Source organism: Pseudophryne corroboree, chromosome 12 (genome assembly GCF_028390025.1).
Source record: "Pseudophryne corroboree isolate aPseCor3 chromosome 12, aPseCor3.hap2, whole genome shotgun sequence".
Classification (NCBI taxonomy): domain Eukaryota; kingdom Metazoa; phylum Chordata; class Amphibia; order Anura; family Myobatrachidae; genus Pseudophryne; species Pseudophryne corroboree.
In genome coordinates this window covers 6010353-6033012 of record NC_086455.1, presented here as the reverse complement: position 1 = coordinate 6033012, position 22660 = coordinate 6010353, and the positions used below count along the sequence as shown (strand labels likewise).

The window sequence follows — 22660 nt, the reverse complement described above, 5'->3', positions numbered from 1 at the left end:
GGGGAGAAAGAGAGGGAGAGAGATGGAGAGAGGGTGTGTGGGGGGGGGAGAGGGAGGGAGAGACAGAGTGGGTAAGGGAGGGAGGGAGACAGAGGGGGGTGGAGAGAGAGGAAGAGAGAGAGGGACGGAGGGAGAGGGGGAGAGAGTGAGAGGAAGGGAGAGGGAGGATGGGAGAGAGATGGAGAGAGGGGGAGTGGGGAGAAAGAGAGATGGACAGAGGGGGAGAAAGAAGGGGTAAAGGGAGGGAGAGACAGAGTGGGGTAAGGGAGGGAGGGAGACAGGGGGGGTGGAGAGAGAGGGAAGGAGGGGAGAAAGAGAGGGAGAGAGATGGAGAGAGGGGGAGTGTGGAGGGGAAAGAGGGGGGAGAGGGAGGGAGAGAAAGAGTGGGGTAAGGGAGGGAGGGATACAGAGGGGGGGCGGAGAGAGAGGAAGAGAGAGAGGGATGGAGGGAGAGGGGGAGAGAGTGAGAGGAAGAGAGAGGGAGGATGGGAGAGAGATGGAGAGAGGGGGAGTGGGGAGAAAGAGAGATGGACAGAGGGAGAGAAAGAGGGGGTAAAGGGAGGGAGAGACAGAGTGGGGTAAGGGAGGGAGGGAGACAGAGGGGGGGGGGTGGAAAGAGAGGGAAGGAGGGGAGAAAGAGAGGGAGAGAGATGGAGAGAGGGTGTGTGGGGGGGGGAGGGAGAGACAGAGTGGGTAAGGGAGGGAGGGAGACAGAGGGGGTGGAGAGAGAGGAAGAGAGAGAGGGACGGAGGGAGAGGGGGAGAGAGGGAGGATGGGAGAGATGGGAGAGGTTGGGAGAGAGAGAGAGGAAGAGAGGGTTAGGGAGGGAGATTTGGAGAGAGACGGGAGACCTAGAGAGAGGTGCGATGGTGTGACAGAGAGACAGATGGGGGGGGGAGTTAGAGAGGGGGAGAAAGGGAGAGAGATGGGAAAGGGGAGAGAGAGAGAGGGGAGGAGAGAGGGGGAGAGAAGAAGGGAGGGGAGAGAAAGAGAGAGAGAAGGGGTGAGAGAGGGAAGGGGAGATAGAGGGTGGGGAGGGAGAGCTAGAGGGGGAGAGAAAGAGGTAGAGAGAGAGACATGTGGGAGGAAGGGAGAGAAAGAGGGAGAGAGAGCTAGGTTGGAAGGAATGTATAGAGAGAGACAGGAGGGAAGGGAGAGAGAGAGAGAGAGAGAGAGAGAGAGAGAGAGAGAGAGAGAGAGAGAGATGAGAAGAAAGGGAGAGAGATGGAGAGAGATAGGTGGGATGGAATGGAAAGAGTGGTAGAGACAGGAGAGAAGGGAGAGAGATAGACAGGAGGGAAGAAAGGGCGAGATGGAGAGAGATAGGTGGGAAGGAATGGAGAGAGAGAAAAAGAGAGAGAGAGAGAGAGAGAGAGAGAGAGAGAGAGGTAGAGAGAGACAGGTGGGAAGAAAGGGAGAGAGAGGGGTAGAGAGAGACAGGTGGGAAGAAAGGGAGAGAGAGGAGTAGAGAGAGACAGGTGGGAAGAAAGGGAGAGAAATGGAAAGAGAGGGGTAGAGAGAGACAGGTGTAAAGGAATGGAGAGAGAGAGAAGTGGGAAGAAAGGGAGAGAGATGGCGAGAGATATAGGTCGGAAGGAATGGAGAGGGAGAGAGAGAGAGAGATGGGAGGGAGAGAGAGAGAGAGATGGGAGGGAAGGGAGAGAGAGATGGGAGGGGAGGGAGAGGGAGAGAGAGAGATGGGAGGGGAGGGAGAGGGAGAGAGAGAGAGATGGGAGGGGAGGGAGAGAGAGAGAGAGATGGGAGGGAAGGGAGAGAGAGAGAGAGAGAGAGAGAGAGAGAGAGAGAGATGGGAGGGGAGGGAGAGAGAGAGAGATGGGAGGGGAGGGAGAGGGAGAGAGAGAGAGATGGGAGGGAGAGAGAGAGAGAGGGGGGGGATAAAGACACACATACAGAGAAAAAGACACAGAGAGAGGGGGAGAGGGAGAGAGGGGGAGAGATGGATGGATAGATAGATAGATAGATAGATAGATAGATAGATAGATAGATAGATAGATAGATAGATAGATAGATAGATAGATAGATAGATTTCTCTCCCCGATCTGTAACAATAGAAGACACAACAAGGGGACTATTTGGGACGTGATAATCCTTTTCTAGTAATCGTCAGCCAGCAGGAGCCGGGTGACACCAGAACCATTCCAAGTATCTGTGGTGGCAGGCCCCGGAATCCACCTCCACCAGCTGCCGTATACAGAGTGCAGGGTACAGTGAGGTGTAATACAGGCGTCCCCCCCCCCCCCATCTATTACACAGTGCCCCATCCTCAGCGTCACAGACTCCTTACTGTCATTCATTACAGTCAGTGAGTGTCTCCGATCCCTCGTTATGAGCGTGACACAGCGCCATGACCACTGAGGAAAGCAGAATCCCTGTATGTCAGCAGTACCTCTGGTGTACATGCTAATAACACGGCTCAGCAGACGGGTGTAGTATGGTATGCCGGCGGCCGGGCTCCCAGCGACCAGCATACCGGTGCCGGGAGCCCGACCACTGGCATACCGACAGCGTGGCACGCTATTTTATTCTCCCTCCAGGGGGGTTGTGGACCCCCACGAGGGAGAAAAAGTGTCGGTATGCCGGCTGTCGGGATTCCGGCGCTGGTATACTATGCGCCGGGATCCCGACAGTCGGCATACTGAAGACCACCCGAGCAGACATGCCTATACTAGTAACATAGTAACATAGTCACATAGTAACATAGTAACTAAGGTTGAAAAAAGACAATTGTCCATCGAGTTCAACCTATTTGTGGTCTACAATGCAGGATTATTATAGGACTAGTTATTTTTATGTTAGGACTAGTTATAATAACTATAATGCGTGCCTACGCACCATAACCCTGAATATTTTTATCCAATAGGAATTTATCTAAACCATTCTAAAAGGTGATGACTGAGTCCGCAGTTACTACTCTCTCAGGCAGGGAATTCCAAACACGTATTGTCCTTACTGTGAAAAAACTTTTTCGCCTCAATATGCGGAAACTCCTCTCCTCTAACCTAAGCGAGTGACCACGTGTTCGCCGTGCTGATCTTATAGAAAACAGATCCCTCGCAAGCTCTGTGTATTGACCCCTTATATATTTGTAAAGGTTGATCATGTCCGCTCTTAGTCTCCTCTTTTCCAATGTAAACATGCCTAGCCTTGCAAGTCTTTCCTCGTATTCCAGCGTCTCTATGCCCTTGATTAGTTTGGTCACCCGCCTCTGAACCTTTTCTAGCTCCAGGATATCCTTTTTGTAGTATGGTGCCCAAAATTGCACACAGTATTCCAGGTGTGGCCTCACTAGTGATTTATATAACGGGAGTATAACACCCTCGTCCCTTGAATCAATTCCCCATTTTATGCATGCTAATATCTTATTAGCCTTCTTTGCTGCACTCCTACTTTGAGTACTGCTGCTTAATTTGTTATCTATGTGAACCCCTACGTCTTTTTCCAGTACAGAATCACCTAATATTACCCCATTTAGTAGGTAGGTGTTATTTTTGGTCTTGCCCCCACAGTGCATTACCTTACACTTGTCTGTGTTGAATCTCATTCTTCATTTTGCCGCCCATGCTTCCAGTTTAGTTAAGTCGTTCTGAAGAGACTCAGCATCCCCCTCCGTATTTATAACCTTACACAATTTGGTGTCGTCTGCGAAAATTGACACCATGCTCTCTAGACCTACTGTTAGGTCGTTGATGAAAATGTTGAACAAAAGTGGTCCAAGTACAGACCCTTGTGGCACACCACTTAGTACTTTAGTCCAATTTTAAAATGATCCATTGACCACAACGCGCTGCTCCCTATTATCCAACCAATTACTGACCCAAGTGCATATTGTGCTCCCTAGCCCTGATTCTTATAGCTTATAGATAAGTCGTGTATGTGGTACTGTGTCGAAAGCTTTGGCAAAGTCTAAAAAGATTACATCCACCTCCTGACCCTGATCAAGGTTCGCACTTACTGTTTCATAAAAGCCAAGTAAGTTGGTTTGACATGATCTGTCCTTCACAAATCCATGTTGGTTCCTTTTAATGACCTTATTTGCTTCAAGGAACTTTTGAATAATGGTGGTCATTCCGAGTTGTTCACTCGCAAGCTGCTTTTAGCAGATTTACTCACGCTAAGCCGCCGCCTACTGGGAGTGAATCTTAGCTTCTTAAAATTGCGAACGACGTATTCGCAATATTGCGATTACACCTCTCTTAGCAGTTTCTGAGTAGCTCCAGACTTACTCGGCATCTGCGATCAGTTGAGTGCTTGTCGTTCCTGGTTTGACGTCACAAACACACCCAGCGTTCGGCCAGACACTCCCCCGTTTCTCCAGCCACTCCCGCGTTTTCCCCAGAAACGGTAGCGTTTTTTCACACACTCCCATAAAACGGCCAGTTTCCGCCCAGAAACACCCACTTCCTGTCAATCACACTACGATCACCAGAACGATGAAAAAGCCGTGAGTAAAATTACTAACTGCATAGCAAATTTACTTGGCGCAGTCGCACTGCGGACATTGCGCATGCGCACTAAGCGGAAAATCACTGCAATGCGAAAAAATTTACAGAGCGAACAACTCGGAATGACCACCAATGTCCCTTAGAATACCTTCCAATACTTTCCCCACTATAGATGTAAGACTAACTGGTCTATAATTACCTGGTTCAGCTTTGCTCCCCTTTTTGAATATCGGCACTACCTCCGCTATGCACCAGTCTTTGGGAACCATACCTGATATTACTGAATCCATGAAGATCAAAAATACTGTGTAACTGTGGGCAGTAGAGTGTTCCTGTCGCTGTGCAGAGAGTCACTGTATCATTGTGTCTCTGTAAATGTTTTACGCCTGTGTTGAGCTAAAAAATAAAAATATGTTAAATGCCGTCTTAAGTGCTCCATTTGTTATTTAATGTTATTAATATTGTTCTGTGGCCAGAAACAGTGCCAGTCCCAACAGTCCCAATGCACAATGGGGGTAATTCTGAGCTGATCGCAGCAGGAACTTTGTTAGGAGTTGGGCAAAACCATGTGCAGTGCAGGTGAGGCAGATATAACATGTGCAGAGAGAGTTAGATTTGGGTGGGTTATTTTGTTTCTGTGCAGGGTAAATACTGGCTGCTTTATTTTTACACTACAAATTAGATTGCAGATTGAACACACCCCACCCAAATCTAACTCTCTCTGCACATGTTACATCTGCCTCCCCTGCAGTGCACATGGTTTTGCCCAACTGCTAACAAAGTTCCTGCTGCAATCAACTCAGAATTACCCCCAATATGCCGTAATGTAGTATAGCCATTACACAATATACCACACAGTGCCCCCAGTGCACATTATGCTGTAATGTAGTATAGCCATTACACAATATACCACACAGTGCCCCCAGTGCACATTATGCTGTAATGTAGTATTGCCAGTACACATTATACCACACAGTGCCCCCAGTGCACAATATGCCGTAATGTAGTATAGCCAGTACACATTATACCGCACAGTGCCCCCAGTGCACAATATGCCGTAATGTAGTATAGCCAGTACACATTATACCGCACAGTGCCCCCAGTGCACAATATGCCGTAATGTAGTATAGCCAGTACACATTATACCACACAGTGCCCCCAGTGCACAATATGCCGTAATGTAGTATAGCCAGTACACATTATACCACACAGTGCCCCCAGTGCACAATATGCCGTAATGTAGTATAGCCAGTACACATTATACCACACAGTGCCCCCAGTGCACAATATGCCGTAATGTAGTATGGCCAGTACACATTATACCACACAGTGCCCCCAGTGCACAATATGCTGTAATGTAGTATTGCCAGTATTCATTATACCGCACAGTGCCCCCAGTGCACAATATGCCGTAATGTAGTATAGCCAGTACACATTATACCACACAGTGCCCCCAGTGCACAATATGCCGTAATGTAGTATAGCCAGTACACATTATACCACACAGTGCCCCCAGTGCACAATATGCTGTAATGTAGTATAGCCAGTACACATTATACCACACAGTGCCCCCAGTGCACAATATGCCGTAATGTAGTATTGCCAGTATTCATTATACCGCACAGTGCCCCCAGTGCACAATATGCCGTAATGTAGTATAGCCAGTACACATTATACCACACAGTGCCCCCAGTGCACAATATGCCGTAATGTAGTATGGCCATTACACAATATACCACACAGTGCCCCCGGTGCACAATATGCCGTAATGTAGTATAGCCATTACACAATATACCACACAGTGCCCCCAGTGCACAATATGCCGTAATGTAGTATAGCCAGTACACATTATACCACACAGTGCCCCCAGTGCACAATATGCCGTAATGTAGTATAGCCAGTACACATTATACCACACAGTGCCCCCAGTGCACAATATGCTGTAATGTAGTATTGCCAGTATTCATTATACCGCACAGTGCCCCCAGTGCACAATATGCCGTAATGTAGTATAGCCAGTACCCATTATACCACACAGTGCCCCCAGTGCACAATATGCCGTAATGTAGTATGGCCAGTACACATTATACCACACAGTGCCCCCAGTGCACAATATGCTGTAATGTAGTATTGCCAGTATTCATTATACCGCACAGTGCCCCCAGTGCACAATATGCCGTAATGTAGTATAGCCAGTACACATTATACCACACAGTGCCCCCAGTGCACAATATGCCGTAATGTAGTATAGCCAGTACACATTATACCACACAGTGCCCCCAGTGCACAATATGCTGTAATGTAGTATAGCCAGTACACATTATACCACACAGTGCCCCCAGTGCACAATATGCTGTAATGTAGTATAGCCAGTACACATTATACCACACAGTGCCCCCAGTGCACAATATGCCGTAATGTAGTATAGCCAGTACACATTATCCCACACAGTGCCCCCAGTGCACAGTATGCTGTAATGTAGTATTGCCAGTATTCATTATACCGCACAGTGCCCCCAGTGCACAATATGCCGTAATGTAGTATAGCCAGTACACATTATACCACACAGTGCCCCCAGTGCACAATATGCCGTAATGTAATATAGCCAGTACACATTATACCACACAGTGCCCCCAGTGCACAATATGCCGTAATGTAGTATAGCTAGTACACATTATACCACACAATGCCCCATACCTCCCAACTGTCCCGATTTTCGCGGGACAGTCCCGTTTTTTGGGGACTGTCCCGCTGTCCCACCTGCGGGCCGCAGTGTCCCGCGGTGGGGGGCAGTTGGGAGGCTCAGGCACTCGCTGCCCTGCTTAGCAGAGCAGCGGTGAATAGACACTGTGCGCATGCGCACAGCGTCTTTTCAGTGCAGACAGAGGGAGAGGGGGCATGCCAGCAGCTCACAGAGCGCTGGGCATGCCCCCTCAGTGACGAAAACGGGGGCCCTCCCGCGAAGCCACGCCCCTTTTCACAGGTCACACCCCTTTTTCTGGGACGCGCGCGGCTTTGCCGCGCGTGTGTGTCCCTCCTTCAATAGATCAAAAGTTGGGAGGTATGCTGCCCCCAGTGCACAATTTGCCATAATGCAGTATGGCCAGTACACATTATACCACACAGTGCCCCAGTGCATAATATGCCGTAATGCAGTATGGCCAGTACCCATTATACTACCCAGTGCCCCCAGTGCACAATATTCCGTAATGCAGTATGGCAAGTACCCATTATACTACACAGTGCCCCCAGTGCACAATATGCCATAATGTAGTATGTGCAGTACACATTATACCACACAGTACCCCCAGTGCACAATATGCCGTAATGTAGTATGGCCAGTACACATTATATCACACAGTGCCCCCAGTGCATAATATGCCGTAATGCAGTATGGCCAGTACACATTATACCACACAGTGCCCCAGTGCATAATTTGCCGTAATGCAGTGAGTGCAGCCTATCCAGTCACTAGGAGCCCGTGACATCACTGAGAGCGCAGCCTATCCAGTTACTAGGAGCCAATGACATCACTGAGCGTGGCCTATCCAGTCACTAGGAGCCAGTGACATCACTGAGAATGCGGCCTATCTAGTCACTAGGAGCCAGTGACATCACTGAGAGTGCAGCCTATCCAGTCACTAGGAGCCAGTGACATCACTGAGAGTGCAGCCTATCCAGTCACTAGGAGCCAGTGACATCACTGAGAGTGCAGCCTATCCAGTCACTAGGAGCCAGTGACATCACTGAGAGTGCAGCCTATCCAGTCACTAGGAGCCAGTGACATCACTGAGAGTGCAGCCTATCCTGTCACTAGGAGCCAGTGACATCACTGAGAGTGCAGCCTATCCAGTCACTAGGAGCCAGTGACATCACTGAGAGTGCAGCCTATACATTCCTATTCGGGGTGATGGGCCAGGTCTGCAGCAATATCACTAATGCAGAACTGAAGTTGGTTTGGGAATTACTTTCTTCACAATGAACAGTATTCCAGGTTATTTGTGTTATTGGTTACGACTGCGTCTCCATCGTTTGTTCTGTTACTGATGGCTATTTTGGAAGTCCTGTCTCTTCTTTTACCCTCTGAGGCAGTGTGACACCTTGGTGTATCATTGCATGAAGGGATATTTAGGGACAGGGGGAGGGGGTGGCAGTGCCCTGATGACAATGCCTCTACTTATTACTGATGCTGTAACTAAATAATCATAACCATCATACCAGCTCCTCGCTCTCCTCTGCCAGCTGTCCACTGCAGTCCCAATATGGACGTGTCAGTCCTCCAGACCTAGCATAACAATGCAGTGAGCAGAGGCTATCACAGATAAGCAGGAGGGGAGGTGGACCACCCAAGGACAGGTGTTCTCAACCCGCTTATAATAGTGCAGGGTGCCCAGAGCTCATCCCCCCATTAGTCAGGCAGCTCTCCAGTGCCATCATGGAGGCGATCAAGAAGAAAATGCAGATGCTGAAGCTGGATAAGGAGAATGCGTTGGACCGGGCCGAACAGGCAGAGACTGAGCAGAAGCAGGTGGAGGAGAAAAGCAAGCAGGTATGGCGGGTTCCATGAGTACAGTGATGTGTATCATTCAGGAAAATACAACTGCTCTAATGGTCCAAGAGCTTTCATCTGATTACACACATCCTAATATGTACTCATTCCCTGCCTGCCCTTACCCCGTCTCATTATAATATATTCCTCTCACCCTACCATCCTATACTTCTCCCTGCCTGCCCTTACCCGTCTCATTATAATATATTCCTCTCACCCTACCATCCTATATCTCTCCCTGCCTGCCCTTACCCATCTCATTATAATATATTCCTCTCACCCTACCATCCTATATCTCTCCCTGCCTGCCCTTACCCCGTCTCATTATAATATATTCCTCTCACCCTACCATCCTATACTTCTCCCTGCCTGCCCTTACCCGTCTCATTATAATATATTCCTCTCACCCTACCATCCTATATCTCTCCCTGCCTGCCCTCACCCATCTCATTATAATATATTCCTCTCACCCTACCATCCTATATCTCTCCCTGCCTGCCCTTAGCCGTCTCATTACAATATATACCTCTTACTGCCTGCTTTTACCCCCTCTCCCTACCATCTTTACCTTTCCCTGCCTTCCCTTACCCCCTCTCCCTACCATCCTATATCTCTCCCTGCCTGCCCCTACCCCCTCTCCCTACCATCTATATCTCTACCTGCCTGCCCCTACCCCCTCTCCCTACCATCTATATCTCTCCCTGCCTGCCCTTACCCGTCTCATAATATATTCTTCTCACCCTACCATCCTATACCTCTCCCTGCCTGCCCTTACCCCGTCTCATTATAATATATTCCTCTCACCCTACCATCCTATACTTCTCCCTGCCTGCCCTTACCCATCTCATTATAATATATTCCTCTAACCCTGCCATCCTATATCTCTCCCAGCCTGCCCTTACCCCATCTCATTATAATATATTCCTCTCATCCTACCATCCTATACTTCTCCCTGCCTGCCCTTACCCATCTCATTATAATATATTCCTCTAACCCTGCCATCCTATATCTCTCCCAGCCTGCCCTTACCCCGTCTCATTATAATATATTCCTCTCACCCTACCATCCTATACTTCTCCCTGCCTGCCCTTACCCGTCTCATTATAATATATTCCTCTAACCCTGCCATCCTATATCTCTCCCAGCCTGCCCTTATCCCCTCTCCCTACCATCCTATATCTCTCCCTGCCTGCCCTTAGCCGTCTCATTATAATATATACCTCTTACTGCCTGCTTTTACCCCCTCTCCCTACCATCTTTACCTTTCCCTGCCTTCCCTTACCCCCTCTCCCTACCATCCTATATCTCTCCCTGCCTGCCCTTACCCCCTGTACCTACCATCTATATCTCACCCTGCCTTCCTTTACCCCATCTCCCTACCATCTATATCTCACCCTGCCTGCCCTTACCCCCTGTACCTACCATCTATATCTCACCCTGCCTACCCTTACCCCCTCTCCCTACCATCTATACCACTCCCTGCCTGCCCTTACCCCATCTCATTATAATATATACCTCTTTCTGCCTGCTCTTACCCCCTCTCCCTACCATCCTATATCTTTCCATGCCTGCCCTTACCCCCTCTCATTATAATATATACCTCTTTCTTCCTGCTCTTACCCTTTCTCCCTACCATCCTATACCTCTCCCCTGCCTGCCCTTAACCCCTCTCCCTACCATCTATACCTCCCCCTGCCTGCCCTTACCCCTCTCTGTACCATCTATACCTCTCTCTCTCTCTCTCTCTCTCTCTCTGCCTGCCCTAACACCCTCTCCCTACCATCTTTACCTTTCCCTGCCTTCCCTTATGATCTCTCTCTACCATCTATACCTCTCCCTGCCTGCCCTTATCCTCTCTTCCTACAATCTATACCTCGCCCTTATCCCCTCTCCCTACCATCTATACATCTCCCTTCCTGCCCTTACCCCCCCCTCCCTACCATCTATATCTCACCCTGCCTGCCCTTACCCCCTCTCCCTACCATCTATACCTCTCACTGCCTGCCCTTACCCCATCTCATTATAATATATACCTATTTCTGATTGCTCTTACCCCCTCCCCCTACCATCTTTACCTTTCCCTGCCTTCCCTTACCCCCTCTCCCTACCATCCTATATCTTTCCATGCCTTCCTTTACTCCCTCTCCCTACCATCTATACCTCTCCATGCCTGCCCTTGCCCCGTCTCATTATAATATATACCGCTTTCTTCCTGCCCTTACACCCTCCCCTACCATCCTATACCTCTCCATGCCTGCCCTTGCCCCGTCTCATTATAATATATAACTCTTTCTTCCTGCCCTTAACCCCTCTCCCTATCATCTATACCTCCTCCTGCCTGCCCTTACCCCTCTCTGTACCATCTATACCTCTCTCTCTGCCTGCCCTAACACCCTCTCCCTACCATCTTGACCTTTCCCTGCCTTCCCTTATGATCCCTCCCTACCATCTATACCTCTCCCTGCCTGCCCTTATCCCCTCTCCCTACCATTTATACATCTCCCTGCCTGCCCTTACCCCCTTTTCCTACCATCTATATCTCTCCCTGCCTTTATCCTCTCTCCCTACCATCTATACCTCTACCTGTCTACCCTTATCCCCTCTCAATACCATCTATACCTCTTTCTGCCTTTCCTTATCTTATCCCCTCTGCCTACCATCTATACCTCTCCCCTGCCTGCCCTTATCCCCTTTCCTTACCATCTATAATTATCCCTGCCTTTCCTTATCTTATCTCCCTACCATCTGTACTTCTCCCCTGCCTGCCCTTATTCCCCCTCCCTACAGGTTGGGTATGCGTTACCGCCGCTGGGGATCCCGGTGGTCAGCATACCGACCACGGGATCCCGGCAGCAGAATGCCGTCGGGAAGGGGGGCGAGCACAACAAGCCCCTTGCTGGCTTGGTGGTGAGCTGTGCTTGCCGCAGGTTCTATTCCCACTCTGTGGGTGTCGTAGACATACACGAGTGGGAATAGACCCTGCTAGTCGGCATGCCGAATGACGGGATTTAGAGGGCGGTGGGATGCAGCCGTCGGTAATGTGACTGGCGGTCACATAACTATATCCCTTCCCTTCCATCTATACATCTACCTGCCTGCCCTTACCCCCTTTCCCTACCATCTATACCTCTCCCTGCCTCATCCTATCTCTCCCTACCATCTATACCTCTCCCTGCCTTCCCTTATCTTCTCTCCCTACCATCTATACCTCTCCCTACCTTCCCTTCTCTCCCTACCATCTATACCTCTCCCTGCCTTCCTTTATCTTCTCTCCCTACCATCTATACCTCTCCCTGCCTTCCCTTATCTTCTCTCCATACCATCTATACCTCTCCCTACCTTCCCTTCTCTCCCTACCATCTATACCTCTCCCTGCCTTCCCTTATCTTCTCTCCCTACCAGCTATACCTCTCCCTACCTTCCCTTCTCTCCCTACCATCTATACCTCTGCCTGCCTTATCCTATCTCTCGCTACCATCTATACCTCTCCCTGCCTTCCCTTATCTTCTCTCCCTACCATCTATACCTCTCCCTACCTTCCCTTCTCTCCCTACCATCTATACCTCTCCTTGCCTTATCCTATCTCTCCCTACCATCTATACCTCTCCCTACCTTCCCTTCTCTCCCTACCATCTATACCTCTCCCTGCCTTCCCTTATCTTCTCTCCCTACCATCTATACCTCTCCCTGCCTTCCCTTATCTTCTCTCACTACCATCTATACCTCTCCCTGCCTTCCCTTCTCCCTATCTATACCTCTCCCTGCCTTATCCTATCTCTCCCTACCATCTATACCTCTCCCTGCCTTCCCTTATCTTCTCTCCCTACCATCTATACCTCTCCCTACCTTCCCTTCTCTCCCTACCATCTATACCTCTCCCTGCCTTCCCTTATCTTCTCTCACTACGATCTATACCTCTCCCTGCCTTCCCTTCTCTCCATACCATCTATACCTCTCCCTACCTTCCCTTCTCTCCCTACCATCTATACCTCTCCTTACCTTCCCTTATCCCCTCTGCCTACCATCTATACCTCTCCCTACCTTCCCTTCTCTCCCTACCATCTATACCTCTCCCTACCTTCCCTTATCCCCTCTGCCTACCATCTATACCTCTCCCTGCCTTCCCTTCTCTCCCTACCATCTATACCTCTCCCTACCTTCCCTTATCCCCTCTGCCTACCATCTATACCTCTCCCTACCTTCAGTTATCTTCTCTCCATACCATCTATACCTCTCCCTACATTCCCTTCTCTCCCTACCATCTATACCTCTCCCTACCTTCCCTTATCCCCTCTGCCTACCATCTATACCTCTCCCTGCCTTCCCTTCTCTCCCTACCATCTATACCTCTCCCTACCTTCCCTTCTCTCCCTACCATCTATACCTCTCCCTACCTTCCCTTCTTTCCATACCATCTATACCTCTCCCTACCTTCCCTTATCCCCTCTGCCTACCATCTATACCTCTCCCTACCTTCCCTTCTCTCCCTACCATCTATACCTCTCCCTACCTTCCCTTATCCCCTCTGCCTACCATCTATACCTCTCCCTGCCTTCCCTTCTCTCCCTACCATCTATACCTCTCCCTACCTTCCCTTATCCCCTCTGCCTACCATCTATACCTCTCCCTACCTTCCCTTATCTTCTCTCCATACCATCTATACCTCTCCCTACCTTCCCTTATCTCCCTACCATCTATACCTCTCCCTACCTTCCCTTATCCCCTCTGCCTACCATCTATACCTCTCCCTGCCTTCCCTTCTCTCCCTACCATCTATACCTCTCCCTACCTTCCCTTATCCCCTCTGCCTACCATCTATACCTCTCCCTACCTTCCCTTATCTTCTCTCCATACCATCTATACCTCTCCCTACCTTCCCTTCTCTCCCTACCATCTATACCTCTCCCTACCTTCCCTTATCCCCTCTGCCTACCATCTATACCTCTCCCTGCCTTCCCTTCTCTCCCTACCATCTATACCTCTCCCTACCTTCCCTTCTCTCCCTACCATCTATACCTCTCCCTACCTTCCCTTCTCTCCCTACCATCTATACCTCTCCCTACCTTCCCTTCTCTCCCTACCATCTATACCTCTCCCTACCTTCCCTTCTCTCCCTACCATCTATACCTCTCCCTACCTTCCCTTCTCTCCCTACCATCTATACCTCTCCCTACCTTCCCTTCTCTCCCTACCATCTATACCTCTCCCTACCTTCCCTTCTCTCCCTACCATCTATACCTCTCCCTACCTTCCCTTCTCTCCCTACCATCTATACCTCTCCCTACCTTCCCTTCTCTCCCTACCATCGATACCTCTCCCTACCTTCCCTTCTCTCCCTACCATCTATACCTCTCCCTACCTTCCCTTCTCTCCCTACCATCTATACCTCTCCCTACCTTCCCTTCTCTCCCTACCATCTATACCTCTCCCTACCTTCCCTTCTCTCCCTACCATCTATACCTCTCCCTACCTTCCCTTCTCTCCCTACCATCTATACCTCTCCCTACCATCTATACCTCTCCCTACCTTCCCTTCTCTCCCTACCATCTATACCTCTCCCTGCCTGCCCTTACCCCTTCTCCTTACCATATACAGTATACCCTCCGACTACTCTTTGCCATCAGTTACGTTCCCCTTGCCTCCACTTTGAGTCTAGAATGCATTCTGTCATACGCCTGTGTGACTACATTACACGATAATGGGTTACTATACAGGGGCCTAATTCAGACCTGATTGCTGCTGCAAATTTGTTAGCAGTTTGGCAAAACTATGGGGGTCATTCAGACCTGATCGCTAGGCTGCGTTTTCAGGTCTAAACTGCGCATGCGTATGCACCGCAATGCTCAGGCACGTCGCACGGGTACAAAGCAGATCGCCGCTCAGCGATGGCTTTGAGCGAAGAATCCATTCGCACGGGCGATTGCAAGGAGAGTGACAGGAAGAGGGCGTTTGTGGGTGTCAACTGATCATTTTCTGGGAGTGTTTTGAAAAACGCAGGCGTGTCCAAGCGTTTGCAGGGCGGGTGTCTGACGTCACTTCCGGGACCGGACAGCCTGAAGTGATCGCAGCGGCTGAGTAAGTCCTGGGCTACTCAGAAATGGCAAAAAAAAAAAATTGTGCCGCCGGCTGCACATGCGATCGCACACTTGCAAAGCGAAAACACACTACCCTATAGGCGGCGACTATCTGATCGCAGCGCTGCAAAAAGCTGCTAGCGAGCGATCAACTTGGAATTACCCCCATGGTTTTGGCCAACTGCTAACAAGTTGTGGCTGCGATCAGATGTTAATTAAGCCCACAATGCACGAGTGGTGTGGCGACTTTACTGACGTCTCACTGTGACAATCACTCAGCCTTCATCTTACACCCCAAGTTCTGTGTCTGTAGCCCCCGCACATATATGTGTCTACCTATGTCCCGTCTTCTCCCTTCCACAGCTGGAGGACGAGCTGCTCTCCATGCAGAAGAGGCTGAAGGGGACGGAGGATGAGCTGGATAAGTATTCCGAGGCCCTGAAAAACGCGCAGGAGAAGCTGGAGGTGGCGGAGAAGAAGGCGGCTGATGTACGTCCATCTACTGTACTGTATTACTCTCCCACTGCAGGCATATGGCCTGGTTACAGAGACAGGCGCTCAGTACCACGCATTGGGGGTAATTCTGAGTTGATCGCAGCAGGATTTTTGTTAGCAGTTGGGCAAAACCATGTGCACTGCAGGGGAGGCAGATATAACATGTGCAGAGAGAGTTAGATTTGGGTGAGTTATTTTGTTTCTGTGCAGGGTAAATACTGGCTGCTTTATTTTTACACTGCAAATTAGATTGCAGATTGAACACACCACACCCAAATCTAACTCTCTCTACACATGTTATATCTGCCTCCCCTGCAGTGCACATGGTTTTGCCCAACTGCTAACAAAAATCCTGCTGCGATCAACTCAGAATTACCCCCACTGTGCAGCCCTGCACGCGGGTCATGAGGCTGCAGACACGTATGTGACATCACATGTATGTCTAATCTAATCACACATATGTGACATCTAATCACACGTATGTCTCATCTAATCACATGTATGTCTCATCTAATCACACATATGTGAAATCTAATCACACGTATGTGACAACTAATCACACGTATGTCTCATCTAATCACACGTATGTCTCATCTAATCACATGTATGTCTCATCTAATCACATATATGTCTCATCTAATCACACGTATGTGACATTTAATCACACGTATGTGACATCTAATCACACGTATGTCACACCTAATCACATGCATGTCACATCTAATCACACGTATGTCACACCTAACCACATGTATGTCACATCTAATCACACATATGTCTCATCTAATCACATGTATGTCTTATCTAATCACACGTATGTCTCATCTAACCACACATATGTGACATCCAATCACACGTATGTGACAATTAATCACACGTATGCCACATCTAATCACACGTATGTCACATCTAATCACACATATGTGACATCTAATCACACATATGTCTCAGCTAATCACATGTATGTCTCATCTAATCATACGTATATCACATCTAATCACACGTATGACTCATCTAATCACATGCATGCGACATCTAATCACACGTATGTTACATCTAATCACATTTATGTCACATCTAATCACACATATGTGACATCTAATCACACGTATGACTCATCTAATCACACATATGTGACATCTAATCACACGTATGTCTCATCGAATCACATGTATGTCTCCTCTAATCACACGTAAGTCACATCTAATCACACGTATGTCACTTCTAATCACACATATGTATCATCTAGTCACAAGTAATCACAGGTATGTCTCATCTAATCACATGTATGTCTCATCTAATCACACATATGTATCATCTAATCACATGTATGTCTCATCTAATCACACGTATGTCACATCTAATCATATGTATGTCTCATCTAATCACAAGTATGTCACTTCTAATCACACGTATGTGATATCTAATCACATGTATGTCTCATCTAATCACACGTATGTCACATCTAATCACACATATGTCTCATATAATCACATGTGTGTCTCATATAATCACATGTATATAACATCTAATCACATGTATGTGACATCAAATCACACGTGACATCTAATCACACGTATGTCTCGTCTAATCACTCATATGTCTCATCTAATCACACATATGTCACTTCTAATCATACGTATGCCACATCTAATCACACATATGCCACATCTAATCACACGTATGTCACTTCTAATCACACGTATGTCTCATCTAATCACATATATGTCTCATCTAATCACATGTGTGTCTTATCTAATCACACGTATGTCACATCTAATCACATGTATGTCTCATCTAATCACATGTATGTCTCATCTAATCACACATATGTGAAATCTAATCACACGTATGTGACAACTAATCACACGTATGTCTCATCTAATCACACGTATGTCTCATCTTATCACATGTATGTCTCATCTAATCACACATATGTGAAATCTAATCACACGTATGTGACAACTAATCACACGTATGTCTCATCTAATCACATGTATGTCTCATCTAATCACATATATGTCTCATCTAATCACACGTATGTGACATTTAATCACACGTATGTGACATCTAATCACACGTATGTCACACCTAATCACATGCATGTCACATCTAATCACACGTATGTCACACCTAACCACATGTATGTCACATCTAATCACACATATGTCTCATCTAATCACATGTATGTCTTATCTAATCACACGTATGTCTCATCTAACCACACATATGTGACATCTAATCACACGTATGTGACAACTAATCACACGTATGCCACATCTAATCACACGTATGTCACATCTAATCACACATATGTGACATCTAATCACACATATGTCTCAGCTAATCACATGTATGTCTCATCTAATCATACGTATATCACATCTAATCACACGTATGACTCATCTAATCACATGCATGCGACATCTAATCACACGTATGTTACATCTAATCACATTTATGTCACATCTAATCACACATATGTGACATCTAATCACACGTATGACTCATCTAATCACACATATGTGACATCTAATCACACGTATGTCTCATCGAATCACATGTATGTCTCCTCTAATCACACGTAAGTCACATCTAATCACACGTATGTCACTTCTAATCACACATATGTATCATCTAGTCACAAGTAATCACAGGTATGTCTCATCTAATCACATGTATGTCTCATCTAATCACACATATGTATCATCTAATCACATGTATGTCTCATCTAATCACACGTATGTCACATCTAATCATATGTATGTCTCATCTAATCACAAGTATGTCACTTCTAATCACACGTATGTGATATCTAATCACATGTATGTCTCATCTAATCACACTTATGTCACATCTAATCACACATATGTCTCATATAATCACATGTGTGTCTCATATAATCACATGTATATAACATCTAATCACATGTATGTGACATCAAATCACACGTGACATCTAATCACACGTATGTCTCATCTAATCACTCATATGTCTCATCTAATCACACATATGTCACTTCTAATCATACGTATGCCACATCTAATCACACATATGCCACATCTAATCACACGTATGTCACTTCTAATCACACGTATGTCTCATCTAATCACATATATGTCTCATCTAATCACATGTGTGTCTCATCTAATCACACGTATGTCACATCTAATCACATGTATGTCTCATCTAATCACACATATGTCTCATCTAATCACGTGTGTCTCATCTAATCACACGTATGTCACATCTAATCACACGTATGTCTCATCTAATCACTCATATGTCTCATCTAATCACACATATGTCACTTCTAATCACACGTATGCCACATCTAATCACACATATGCCACATCTAATCACACGTATGTCTCATCTAATCACATGTATGTCTCATCTAATCACATATATGTCTCATCTAATCACACGTATATGACATCTAATCACACGTATGTCACACCTAATCACATGTATGTCACATCTAATCACACCTATGTCACATCTAATCACACGTTTGTCTCATCTAATCACACGTCTCATCTAATCACACGTATGTGACATCTAATCACGCGTATGACTCATCTAATCACACGCATGTGACATCTAATCACATGTATGTCTCATCTAATCACTCCTATGTGACATATAATCACATGTATGACTCATCTAATAACACGTATGTGACATCTAATCACGCGTATAACTCATCTAAACACACGCATGTGACATCTAATCACACGTATGTCTCATCTGATCACTCGTATGTCACACCTAATCACACGTATTTCACATCTAATCACGCGTATGTGACATCTAATCACACGTATGTGACATCTAATCACACGTATGTCACACCTAATCACACGTATGCCACATCTAATCACACGTATGTGACATCTAATCACATGTATGTGACATATAATCACACGTATGTCACACCTAATCACACATATGTCACACCTAATCACATGTATGTCACATCTAATCACACGTATGTCACATCTAATCACACGTATGTCACACCTAATCACACGTATGTCACATCTAATCACGCGTATGTGACATATAATCACACGTATGTGACATCTAATCACACATATGTCACACCTAATCACACGTATGCCACATCTAATCACACGTATGCCACATCTAATCACACGTATGTCACATCTAATCACACGTATGTCACATCTAATCACACGTATGTCACACCTAATCACATGTATGTCACACCTAATCACATGTATGTCACATCTAATCACACGTATGCCAGATCTAATCACACGTATGTCACATCTAATCACACGTATGTCACACCTAATCACATGTATGTCTCATCTAATCACACATATGTCTCATCTAATCACGTGTGTCTCATCTTATCACACGTATGTCACATCTAATCACTCATATGTCACATCTAATCACACGTATGTGACATCTAATCACGCGTATGTGACATCTAATCACATGTATGTGACATCTAATCACACGTATGTCACACCTAATCACACGTATGTCACATCTAATCACACGTATATCACATCTAATCACACGTATGTGACATCTAATCACACGTATGTCACATCTAATCACATGTATGTGACATCTAATCACACGTATGTCACACCTAATCACACATATGTCACACCTAATCACACACATGTCACATCTAATCACACGTATGTGACATCTAATCACGCATATGTGACATCTAATCACACGTATGTGACATCTAATCACACGTATGTCACATCTAATCACACATATGTCACATCTAATCACACGTTTGTCTCATCTAATCACACGTCTCATCTAATCACACGTATGTGACATCTAGTCACGCGTATGACTCATCTAATCACACACATGTGACATCTAATCACATGTAATTCTCATCTAATCACTCCTATGTGACATCTAATCACACGTATGACTCATCTAATAACACGTATGTGACATCTAATCACGCGTATAACTCATCTAAACACACGCATGTGACGTCTAATCACACGTATGTCTCATCTAAACACTCGTATGTCACACCTAATCACACGTATGTCACATCTAATCACGCGTATGTGACATCTTATCACACGTATGTGACATCTAATCACACGTATGTCACACCTAATCACACGTATGCCACATCTAATCACACGTATGTGACATCTAATCACACGTATGTGACATCTAATCACACGTATGTCACACCTAATCACATGTATGTCACACCTAATCACATGTATGTCACATCTAATCACATGTATGTCACATCTAATCACACGTATGTCACACCTAATCACACGTATGCCACATCTAATCACACGTATGTGACATCTAATCACACGTATGTGACATCTAATCACACGTATGTCACACCTAATCACATGTATGTCACACCTAATCACATGTATGTCACATCTAATCACACAGCGAGTCAAAGCTCCATCTACCAGCGACAGGCACAGTACCGAGATCTACACAAGTCACAACAGGAGTGGTCAAGTGTTGTGCGCGTCTGCGGCCACTGGATGGCGCCCGACAGAGCAATTCAAGTGCTCCGTTTGGGCACGCACAGCCGCTGGCGCTGATGTCACACTATTAGTCATTTTTACGGGCTGGTAACTAGTACATAATAAGAAATACTGATTACTATACCCAGCACACTGACTGTGGGAAGTGGTACTGTGCAGTTATATATACAGGATAAGACATACTCATTACTATACCCAGCACAATGACTGTGGGAAGTGGTACTGTGCAATTATATATACAGAATAATAGATACTGATTACTATACCCAGCACACTGACTGTGGGAAGTGGTACTGTGCAATTATATATACAGAATAAGACATACTCATTACTATACCCAGCACACTGACTGTGGGAAGTGGTACTGTGCAATTATATATACAGAATAAGACATACTCATTACTATACCCAGCACACTGACTGTGGGAAGTGGTACTGTGCAATTATATATACAGAATAAGACATACTCATTACTATACCCAGCACACTGACTGTGGGAAGTGGTACTGTGCAATTATATATACAGAATAAGATATACTCATTACTATACCCAGCACACTGACTGTGGGAAGTGGTACTGTGCAATTATATATACAGAATAAGACATACTCATTACTATACCCAGCACACTGACTGTGGGAAGTGGTACTGTGCAATTATATATACAGAATAAGATATACTCATTACTATACCCAGCACACTGACTGTGGGAAGTGGTACTGTGCAATTATATATACAGAATAAGACATACTCATTACTATACCCAGCACACTGACTGTGGGAAGTTGTACTGTGCAGTTATATATATACAGAATAAGAGATACTGATTACTATACCCAGCACACTGACTGTGGGAAGTGGTACTGTGCAATTATATATACAGAATAAGATATACTCATTACTATACCCAGCACACTTACTGTGGGAAGTGGTACTGTGTAATTATATATACAGAATAAGACATACTCATTACTATACCCAGCACACTGACTGTTGTAAGTTGTACTGTGCAGTTATATATATACAGAATAAGAGATACTGATTACTATACCCAGCACACTGACTGTGGGAAGTGGTACTGTGCAGTCATATATACAGAATAATAGATACTGATTACTATACTCAGCACACTGACTGTGGGAAGTGGCACTGTGCCGTTATACATACAGAATAAGACATACTCAATACTATACCCAGCACACTAACTGTGGGAAGTGGTACTGTGCAGTCATATATACAGAATAAGAGATACTGATTACTATACCCAGCACAATGACTGTGGGAAGTTGTACTGTGCAGTTATATATATATATATATATATATATATACAGAATAAGAGATACTGATTACTATACCCAGCACACTGACTGTGGGAAGTGGTACTGTGCAGTTATATATACAGAATAATACATACTCATTACTATACCCAGCACACTAATTGTGGGAAGTGGTACTGTGTAGTTATATATACAGAATAAGAGATACTGATTACTATACCCACCACACTAAATGTGGGAAGTGGCACTGTGCAGTTATATATAC

The 22660-nt window shown here is 46.1% G+C and overlaps 1 protein-coding gene and 1 long non-coding RNA gene across 9 annotated transcripts in view; one reads left to right on the top strand and one right to left on the bottom strand.

The window, feature by feature from the left end:
* Positions 1–22660, bottom strand: part of LOC134980113 (uncharacterized) — a 62237-nt gene that overhangs the window by 38813 nt on the left and 764 nt on the right. Inside the window, exon 2 of the long non-coding RNA XR_010190332.1 lies at positions 4735–4859. This is a non-coding gene — a long non-coding RNA (uncharacterized LOC134980113). The remainder of the gene's footprint in view (positions 1–4734; positions 4860–22660) is intronic.
* TPM3 (tropomyosin 3) overlaps positions 8802–22660 on the top strand; it is a 40482-nt gene continuing 26623 nt past the window's right edge. For 2 of the 8 annotated variants that reach the window (XM_063946771.1, XM_063946776.1), the window contains exons 1-2: positions 8823–9012; positions 15450–15575. In XM_063946771.1, coding sequence (XP_063802841.1) covers positions 8899–9012; positions 15450–15575 — 240 coding nt within the window. In that variant the 5' untranslated portion in view covers positions 8823–8898. Of the gene's footprint in view, positions 9013–15449; positions 15576–22660 lie in introns of all 8 variants that reach the window. The other 6 variants (XM_063946770.1, XM_063946775.1, XM_063946777.1 and 3 more) reach the window with 5 other exon arrangements.